An 11088-nucleotide genomic window follows, 5' to 3' on the forward strand; every position below is an offset into this window, starting at 1 on the left:
AAAAAATTTTTTAATACCGTATTTTCTCTTGATAATAAAAATAAGAAAATGCAGTACTAAAAAATTGATAAAAAATTCTGAAAAAATTCTTAGAGTTCTATGAGAAGAAAATAAACAATTTTTATCTCTTATAGGTTTTTTTGTAAAATTTATAATATTAGAGAAAAAAATTATAGAAGACCAATATTCGGCCATTTTTAGTAATGAATATCTTGTTAACTATTGCGAAAATTACAAAATGGTATAAGACTTTTTTGTTTCCCATTCTACACCCCCAATGCGGCTCCGATCTTACTTAACAGACACCCTGTAACAAATACAAAAATAGAAGGAGGTTTTTTCGATTACAAAATTTTCTCAATTATGTAGCCGGTCCTGAGTCGCGCTCGCGATTCGCCAATCGCACGTGACAGGATTGTACCACGTGACACACGCGTTCGCCGTGCGCGGCGAGTCGTCGCGTTGACTAGCGCAGTGGTGTTCGTCCTACCATCGGTGTTATTTGACGGCTCTTTTTTGTGATTAGATGAGGACGAGAGGGTAGTGCAGTTCGGTGCGACTGCGGTGAGTTGCCGTCGGGGATTTACTCGTTGCCGTTTCCATGAGTTTCACACGAGTCGGGAGAGGATAGAGAGAGAGAGAGAGAGAGAGAAAAGAAAAAGAAAGAGGGAGAGAGAGAGAGAGTGAGAGAGGGATCGAGGCGGGGACGCAGAACGGGACGCGAACGAGAGTCCAACGCCGTCCAACGTCGCCACTCGCCAGTCACGGAAAGATATACGATCGGAATCGTCGGTGGCTAGTTTTTCCCGCCGGATTTTCGCGAGCGAACTAGCGCCAGCAGCTGTCCGAGGCAAGCCGTCCAGCAACGGCGACGCGACGGTCAGTCGGATGTGTCGCTAGTGTGTATATATACGTCACGCACGTGCAGTACCGAGATCCGTCGTCTCTCTAGTGTGTGCGTACATACAAGCGTGCGTGCGTGCGTCGTGTGTCGTGCGTGCGTGCGTGCGTGCTCTTCTAATCCGGTGTCTCGAAAAAAACGTGAGTAAAGTATCGCCGAGACCGCGTGCAGATCAGTAGCCTGAGTGCGCGTGAGTGACGGTGAACGCGGAGGCGAGAAGAGGATAGCGGCGGCAGAGGACCGAGAAGGAAGAGGAGATAAAGATGAGCAAGACGTGCGCCCGATGCGAGAAGACGGTCTACCCGATCGAGGAGCTCAAGTGTCTCGACAAGGTACGTAGAGTTTGCTCGGCTGCTCTTTCGTCCGTTTGGAAGAATTAGCGAGTTCTTCTCGAGAAGACTCATCTTGGGAGGAATTGGGATTCTTTTCGAATTTTCAGCTTCGAAAGGAGTGCCGCTCTCCAGGAGAGAGCGGGAGAGATGTACCGTTCTCGTTTGGCCCCATTGAGTAGGGCTCGGCCCAGTGGCGGCCTTCGCGCCGTTGCCAATTGATGGCCTTCCTCGTCGTGCGTGCGTGCGTGCGTGCGTGCGTGCGTGCGTGAGTACGCGATGCACGCGTGTTTTAACGTCGTGGAACGCTCCGTACTCGTCAAGCAGAGTTGTCTATTTGTTGCGCCTCGATATTCGTTCAGTTTCATTCGGTTTTTAATTAAAACTCTAAACTACGACTAAAGGTAAATAAATGTATACATATACGTATGATAGTTTTGAAGAAAATTGGAAAGGACACTCGAGAGATCCACTTGTTGCACGCCGCACCGTTTCTCGCGACGAACGAAGTACGCTTGATGCATAAAAGGCTGCGGGATGTAGTTCCCCACCGTGTCACAAGGATGCGAAGAATATTCTGGTACATCGCAGTGAATTCTGTTAGATGCACTTGTACGCTTTAAAAGCTGTTATTGACCGTTACAAAGACATAAATTCCTGTTTGTTTTCAATTCAAATCGAATAATATCTAAATACAATACAAATGGTAATGAGAATATGGTAATGATAACAATGTCAAATGTGTCAAACATGGATAAGACAGTTATACATATTTTGAGCAACTTTTAAAAGTGTGATAAATAAAGAAATAAAAACGAGAAGATAAAGTAAAAAATATTATGCTAAATTGTTTTCATCACACTTAAGCCCGATTTTTCATTATCTGGTTAACTTGTAGTTTTGATTCAACCTTACTTAACTTGATGATAAAAATTGTTTTCTTCAATTGTGATTAATCACTAATGATTTTACAGTGGTATCTTTGAAAGTCATTTACAAAAAAAAAACCATTAATTTAATCATTAACCATAGTTAGAAAAATACTTTTTAAAATAGTTAGAAAAATATTTTTTTACATTATTATCAAGTTATGTCCAACCACAAGTTAACCAGCAAACCAGACCTTGAATCTACTTTGTAACGCTCTAAAAGAGCTGTTAGACCGTTACAAAAGCATAAATAAAATAAGATGATTTTTTTTTAATTTAAGTCGAATAAATATTTAAGTACGATACAATCAAATGGTAAGGAGAATATCGTAATGATAATGTAAATTTTATGCCAAATATGGATATAACATAGTTATTTTGAGCGATTTAACAGCCAACGGATAACTTTTATTTAAGAATGAGTCTTTGACTGCTCAAAATAAATTGGATAAGTAAATCTGAAAATTACGTTCTCGTTAAAACGTCTTTTAGCGCATAATAACGTGGCAACGGGGTTGATTGTTTGCGAGGATTTTCTTTTCCGATCGTTGTAGGATTTGTATGCTCGCTTACGGCATAGCATACAACGGGCACGCAGCGTTTTTCGAGATACGCAGAAACGGAGTGGGAGTATATGGCAGGATGTACCGTTCGCGAACCGATTGCAATGGTTCAACTGAACGTTATAACTGGTATCTATAAATGTAGATTGCGGAAGACCTAACATAGTTGCACAGTTTTGCTCTTTAGTGCATTCCACGTATGAAGAAGTAAATTGCAAATACGACAATTTTACAGGAAATAATAACAAAAAAAGGGACAGCTGAAAGAGTAGAAAATTAAATTAATAATTCATTTCAATGAATTCATTTTAATTATCTTTTTTATTTCATTTTATTTATATATTTTGTGTTCTCGATTAAATATTTTCAGAACATTTGTCAAAAGTAGTTAGAATATGTAAAATATGATAATTGTGAGATTATCGGTGGAAACTTTACTTACCTATTATCTATGTATGTATGTATATATCTCTGTGTATAATTATGTATAACGGTATTCGATTATGTATCTATTTAAACAAGTTATATGTATATACAAAGTACGACTATTTTTCAGGCCATTCTTAGGCAACAAGATATTCGTTCTCCTTTAGGTTCATTCGTTTCTACGAATTCTTTCGGCTTCATTTAAAACAAATTTTGTTGAAACTTATTTCGTTTCGGCCGCTATTCAAGCGGAATGTAGCAAATACTCTCTTGCTTCGTTCACTATGTATACCAACTTCCGCATTTGTCCAGGATAAACCTTGAAATGTCGGATTTATAACTTGCGTTTTGTTCAAAATTGTGAACGGAGCGCGGATCCTTGCGAGTGTTTTTATGAAAGACCGTAGTGTGCAAAACTCCCATTTACTTCCACTCGCTGTGCTAATTTATCCGACTTTATTCGTGCGAGAGACTAGAGTCCGAAATTAGAGTTAGTCAATTATAAAAATTTTATTTCAATCTTACGCTGTTTTTATATTATTGATAATTAATAATTTAACTGTAGAGTTGAAGAATTAATCAATTATTCCTGTTGTACAAACTTAAGACTATTACGTGAATATATAGAATTAATGTATCTTTATTATAAATGCAACGAAATCACTTCTGAGGACATAGAATTGTTTTTACGAGAAAGAATTATTTTATATACAATTTTAATGCAGCTTTATAGTGTCTTATTTTTTTTTCTCGCGTTGTCAAGATGTCAAGAAGATTGGCACATTATAGCACACCAAAACTTTTTCTGAGACAGATTACAGGATGTACCGTTCTCATTTAGTTCCGCTCGCTGAGCCGTTCTCAGTTCCATTCGCTGTGATATTTCTCGTCTCGTTTATTCTTACGTTGAATGACCGATACTAAGCATAGTCTCTCTGCATATACAATAGAAAGAGAGAAAGAAAAGAGGGAGAGGGGGAGAGAGAGAGAGAGAGAGAGAGAGAGAGAGAGAGAGAGAGAGAGAGAGAGAGAGAGACTGACTGACCGTTCTCTTTAATCACTTTTGCGCCGAATCTTCTTTCCATAAACGTAGTTGATAGCTTCGCACTAAAAAAATTGGTTTATGCTGCATTCGAAATAAACTTTAAAGCCAAGTGCGCGAACTTCGGAATCTTACGTCAGTATTTACTGCGAATTTCTCATAAAATTAAATGTTTTATCATAAATTGTATATTACGTCTTACTCTGAGAAGGAATTTGAATAATTAACTTTGTTAGCATTTTCTTATCAACTCCGACGTATCTCGTTCAGATACGTTACTTTCTGTTTATTCAATCCCTGATGAGATGGAGATTCACAAGCTTCTACTAAAATTTCAATTTTCCTTTATAAGGGGAGCGCAGTTTTATAATAAAAGTTTTATAATAAGCAATTACGACTTAATAAGATACGTATTATGTAAAAGTATAAATATATATACGTATGTGTGTGGTACGCTTAAAAAAAATATCTTATCTAACTTGATACTAGAGGATAAATAAAACTCGTTGGGCGAGTTAACAGCATTTTTTAATCGCGTGGGCGGAATTCCCCGGCAGAAAACGAGCTTGAGACGTTCGAGAAGAGGTCGAGGAAGTCAGGATCCTAAATTTGGATGTGTATCGTGCCGCATGAATCGCCACGTTGGTTTTCTAAATCCTCTCGCGCGTTGCGTGCGTCTACCGCACGATCCATCCATTTTTGGTATCTCCCGCAAAGAGAACGAAAGCGGACTTTTTGTCGCAACGTGACTCACACAATGGCCAAAATAAGAAATATAATTATCAATAATAAATACTAATCTCTCTTTATTCTTTTTACTTAGAAATTACGTTATTAAATTCTATCTGGTTTTCAGTAAGTTATTCGAACGCGCTTTTTCTATTTTTAATTAATTTCCTTTTCATTTTAGCTCAGTTAGCGAGGCAAATTTAGTAATTGATACTCGTCTAAATTATTTCATGCATTACTTAAGACAAGAAAAACAGCATACATATATATTATGAGAAGTAATTAATAAGATATCTTTTTGTTCACTTAGAACACTCGTGTAAATTACGGCACGGTTTATGCACTTTTACGTGCAGATCGTTGTTTACGCCCAAGTTTACGCCTGTTTCCACTGCGTGTTCGCGATGTCTCGTGAAATTGCGGTTGCAACTGTCTCTCTTTTTTGTTTCTCTGGAGAAACAGAGAGGGAAAGCGAGATGAAAGAAATGGAAGAGCGGCGCAATACGAGGAAGAATTGAGACGAGACGCATAACGTTACATGGTCGACAGACCGAAGTGCACAAGGGAAAATTAAAGGGAAGGGTTTAATGAAGGAAAATGTTCGTAGTTAATCAGTTTCTTCCTTACGATGGGTTCTTTTTTCTGCAAGCAATGCTTTCTGATTTATTTCTCTCCTTCTGCGTTACTTTCTAATGATCTAATCAAACGTAATCCAATCAATCAAACCTAATATCGATATCTTTTTATTCGTAATTTTTATATTCCGCCGCTTCTTAGATATTAATTTAAGAAGCGTTTTTTTTTTAACGCGTGCATGCTTACAGTAACTTTTTAACGTCTCATTTACTTTTTACAGTAGATATTTATATACGATATATTTATTGATATGCTCTTGATATGTTTTTTAATTACTATAAGCGATAATGTGTGATATTGCAAAATGTTTATCAATACTTTTTGAAAGTAGGTGTGATGAAGAAAGTATGAGAGATATTAAATAAGTAAAAAAGATATTAATACTTAAGGATACTTAAATTTATTCTGCTTCTTAAATAATTTTTGCTCGTCGTTTACTTTTTTATCTCGCGTTTTTTAATCTAAGTTATGTGGATATCAGTAATGATTAATTTACATCCAATTAATGAAGAAAAAGAGAGAGAGCAGCTACTTGCTAGTTCTCAATCTCGGCTCTTATCTCTCGTGCCTAATAGGAACTTGTTTTTTATTTGTAAGCTTATTAGTTTGTAGTAGTCTTACGAATATCTCATATTGCCTTCCATCTTTTCATTATTAGGTATTTTCTCAAAAAATGTATTTTCTTAACAAAGAGAAAAATGTGATTGAGAATTCAAAAATTCTAATTTCCTTTGACACGTTTATTTCGACTATTATAAATCACGATTGTTTCATTATACCGCGACGTATTACTTTCTATAATTATATTTTTAAAATCTAAAACTCGAAATATTATTTATTTCATATAGATCTTAACTGTATAATTAAAAATAAATATATATACTATGTGCAACATTATATTATAAAATTTGTACGATGTGATTATCTTTTCTATATAAATAAATTGATTTCGCTTATTTTTAATAATCTTTATAGGAATGATTTCCATTCACGAATATGAGGACGGTAATATTGTTTACGAAACTTTACGATATACGATGTGTATGCAGTAATCGACCCGCAGCAAAATTGTAACGAATTACGAGAGCTACCCGTTGCGTGGGCTTCGCGCGGGCAAGTCACAACAGGTGGGAGTCGATCTCGACCTGTTGCTCTCTGTTAGTTCGAGAAATCCGCTGATTTGAAGAATTCATGGCAGAATGGCCATGAATGTCGCGTACAGATAAGATAACATTTATGTACTTATCTTTACACAGAATATAAATATTAAACACCGAAATATTTACGTCGACATACAAAATTATGAGTTTGCACATTTTTTTCTCCATAATCGTTGAATTATCGTTGAATTTCGTTAGTCACGATTAATTATGTAACAATGTTCTCGAACGTATTCCAAACTACTTCACAATTTTATCCTTTATTGCGCAAGTTTTGGAAGCTAATCAATTTATTTAGTTATAATGCTTCTTGCATACAATTGATCGCAATCCGATGAAATGACTTCTCACTTTTCTGGACCCATTGCTTTTCAGTCATTAAATATTCCTGCTATTCCAACGATGCGGCGCGGCATCCGGTTGTTTCCCACCGTTGATTGCGAAGGCGTGAATACAGCGATTACATAGGAGGTACACATACCATACGCGATGATTCTTTAAACACGCGGGAAAAATGGGGCCATTCTTAACGTTTAACAGTTCTTCCTTTTACCGGCTTGCCCACAGGTAAATCAATTCTAATCTATATTACCATCATGATATAGAATCTGTCTGCGGAAATCGCACTAATAAGAGAAGAACATGCGACTATTTGACAATAATCTCGTTCCATTATAAGTGCGATAACTTTATGGTAGTGAATTCTAATTAAGCAGATAAAACATATACCTATGAGATCACATCTAATGACTTGATAATCCGCTTGAGTGCTTCATATATTAGGAATTATACGACATAATAAATAATATCTCAACATTTTGTTTCCTCTTTAAATAATAACATATTTTTTCTAAGATGAACTATTCTAATTTATGACCAATCATCAGAAAATACATCGATTTTATAAATTGTATTTTTATAAATTGATTTAAAATGAAAGTTACATTTAAATAATTTTGTTATGCTATAATAATTTTAATAAATTCTTTATTGACAGGTACTCTTTAGCATTTTTTTTTTACCAATTGAATATTTGAAATATTTAAAATATTTCTATTGGGTTTAATATTTAACAAAGCGTAATTTGCATCGCGCTCGTCATGTAACGTTCAATATTCAACTCGTTAGAAAGGCACGCGAGATCAGTTGTCATTGTTCCACCGATTGCCACTTACTCGACAATTCACCACGTAGCCGAACTTTCACTTTTGGCGATAGTATCGATTTAAACGCCGTTCTTCCTCGGCTTTTCGACGAAAATGTATTTCCGCGCTGTTGATGTAATCCTTTCTTTTTAATGAATCTTTCTAACGAATTTCATTCAACAGCTCGTGATTTGCTTGATTTCTTAGTGATTGCTATAAATATTTAACGACGATATTTTATGTAAAAAAGTAATAGAGCAGAATATCTTTCAGGAATAAATTGCTTGTGTAATTATATCTATTTTTTTTTTTTATATATAATGAGTACTGGGTGTTGCTCGGCGGTAAATAAATCACTGATTCTATCTTATCGCAAATCATCAACGATAAAGAATAATGTAACAGAGAGCACTCGAGTGCGAGCAAATTATCGGATTCTTAAGTTTTATGCGTATCGGAGCATTAAATCGCTTTTCACCTAAGCACATAATTAAGGTCATATTCCGTAGCGCCGTCGCGCGCGCACGTAACGTCAAACATATTCAAGATGTATAAGCGGTTTTGCCGCACGCTGACCGCTCTCTTCTTAATCCAGGACACCGTATATACGGTAACTATAAATAAGATATCTTACGAAACAAGAGTCTTACACAGGTAAAAAAAACATTCCGAAATCAGGTGAAAGTGCTGTACGATCAAGAAAACCGTATCTACAGTGTAATTCCCCCTATGCAGATTTCTTATCAGAATTTGTGTGCAGTCGAACAATTCTGTACATTATCTTGCAAATTAAAAGGAAACCCATACACATATGTTTTTCAGCACACGATAGTGCAAATAATTTGATCACTTTCCTATTCATAAAATTTCATTTTTATCATAATAGAAATTAGAATTATTTTGTATGTGCAATCTGAAATGCGTTTCTGTTAAACTTTAATCTATCTTCATTATCTATTTCCTCCTCTTATATGATTAACATTAGTGCACACTGCGATTTTTTTCTAGACTGTACAAAGCCCTAAGTCCACGATAGAAATCGGTCCGAGATCTTGACTGAAGTAAAAATTGGCCAACTGACACATTGATTGTGTGACTGAATATTTCAAATGTAATGATCGTTAATTCTTCCTCCGTCCGAGATCTCGAACCGATTTCTAGCTTCGTGGACACAAGGCTTTAGGCTTCGTTGCAACATATTTAACATGAACGGTAAAATATGAGATCAATTTCTAACCACAGGCATACATGCCTATCTAACAATACAGTTGTGTTTCTTGCAGCATGTATGTGTATTTTGCCGATCGTACGGTATACATAAATAAGGTGCCGTTGCATTCATTATTAGCCGCATTCCGACATTGTCTCGTGAATTGACATCGGTGACCTCCGCCGTCTAGAAATCGAAACGTGCCGCACTTTGAAAAAGAAAAAAAAGATTCCGCACCGACAATGTTTTATTTAACATGTCTGTTCGCTGACATTTTATGGAATTCAGAGCGAAAGTCCGAGCAAAATTCTTCGCGACGTTTCGACCTTGAAATATACGATTAAAATCGCGCTTTTGCTTACCGCCTTAATTCATCCTTTTTATTCCAGCTAAAATAAGTGTTGATGGTGGTAACGCGAAATTATTGATATTAGCCATAATTGAGATTTTTTAAATAAAAATTATTTTTATGTTGATATTTGTTAATAAAAAGGAATATGATTTTCTTCTTTTTAAGATACTTTTTCAAGAAGTTATTTATAATTATAATTTTTTTTAGCGCACACATGAAGATTACTTTAAAAGCTCGTAAGATTGTTTTATGGATCCGCTTCCTTTTGTCCCTGCAACTATTTTCTAACATATGTGGCTTTTGAAAGGATCGTTAAAACACATTGCGGTGTGCCTTCAGTTTCTTGCTTGCGATGTTATTTTGCAACGAAGGAAGTCCTATGAGAACATTGTACACTACTGTAGCGATTGTAAAACGTATAGAAGAGAATAGTTAATGAATGTATTTCTCAAAGTAACTCCTTGAAATGTATCTATATAATATTTTTGTTGCATTCAACATCTAATCTATTTTTTGCTGTTGCACTAAAAGATATTTAATAATTTAAAAATTGTTAGTTCTTTCGTTCTCCAACAGGATGTAATAAATAAATTGCACGGTTGATTCATTTCGTAGTAATGAGTCATCTCGTGTTTCGAGACTATCAAGATCAGGCTGTCATCGACTGCGTTCTCTAGCGATCTGTAACCTTTGTCGATTCCTGAGAACGGCCTTGTCGATTGCCGAGAGTCTCGATACCACTACGATGACCTTCGATTGTATAGATTAACCTAATATATGGCTTGACGCGATGAATAAAGCCGTACGTGTGCTTCGTCCAGTGTTGGTTAGCTTCTTATTCCAGATAATTAAATCCATATTTCTACAAAAAGAAGAAATTCCCTTATTTTATTTTTTTATAACAAAGCTTTATGTTTAAACTCAGCAACTAAGGAAAATTTGAAGCCACAGTGTGAACAGGAATATCGAAGGAATAAAAAATTGTAAAATTCTTGAAATTAAATATATATATTTAGTACATATATTGTTTTAAATAAACAGCTCCGATGGCAAATTAGGAAATATATTACAATAATTGTATTTTTTACAAGTCTACTTAATGAGAAATATGAAGATATATATTGTAGAATATCAACTGCTAAATAAAATGTAATAAACGATACTCTTGCCATTCGATACTTGATATTCAGTTAAAAAGATTATCGTGAGGTATAAAATCTGTGATTAAATTGTAGAAACATTAGGAGAGCTCCTATTAGTAATTTTATCGTAATGCACATTACCATTCTAGTCTGAAGAATCTTAACGTGTTTCATAATGTTTGCGAGAAAGATTATGAGATGACGATGATACGGACAACTGCCGGATTACAGCAGATGTACTTATTTGGTTAATGCTCGTCGCATTGTATCACGAAAGCCATATATCTTATTTATCAATGACATATCGAGTATAACGTGACAGGGTTGAGTGCAATTTCAAGAACTATAATAACTAAATATCGTTTAACCTTTTTGAGATGAAAGGGTTCTAATAAATGCAATTTTAATGCTATTTAGCATCAGGAGCATTTGGATGCTAAACTATTATATTTCATATCCATATCGGTTCATGTCTCTGCAAATTAAGTCGAAATACATTGTTTTATATATATATATATATATAT

The 11088-nt window shown here is 35.3% G+C and overlaps 1 protein-coding gene across 2 annotated transcripts in view; it reads left to right on the plus strand.

Moving 5' to 3' along the window:
* Positions 1-460: 460 nt before the first annotated feature.
* The window catches only part of LOC108755968 (LIM and SH3 domain protein Lasp), a 27064-nt gene continuing 16436 nt past the window's right edge, over positions 461-11088 (plus strand). For both annotated transcript variants that reach the window (XM_018499467.1, XM_018499468.1), the window contains exon 1: positions 461-1233. In XM_018499467.1, coding sequence (XP_018354969.1) covers positions 1165-1233 — 69 coding nt within the window. In that variant the 5' untranslated portion in view covers positions 461-1164. The remainder of the gene's footprint in view (positions 1234-11088) is intronic.

The sequence above is a fragment of the Trachymyrmex septentrionalis genome, unplaced genomic scaffold, assembly GCF_001594115.1.
Source record: "Trachymyrmex septentrionalis isolate Tsep2-gDNA-1 unplaced genomic scaffold, Tsep1.0 scaffold9, whole genome shotgun sequence".
Classification (NCBI taxonomy): Eukaryota; Metazoa; Arthropoda; class Insecta; order Hymenoptera; family Formicidae; genus Trachymyrmex; species Trachymyrmex septentrionalis.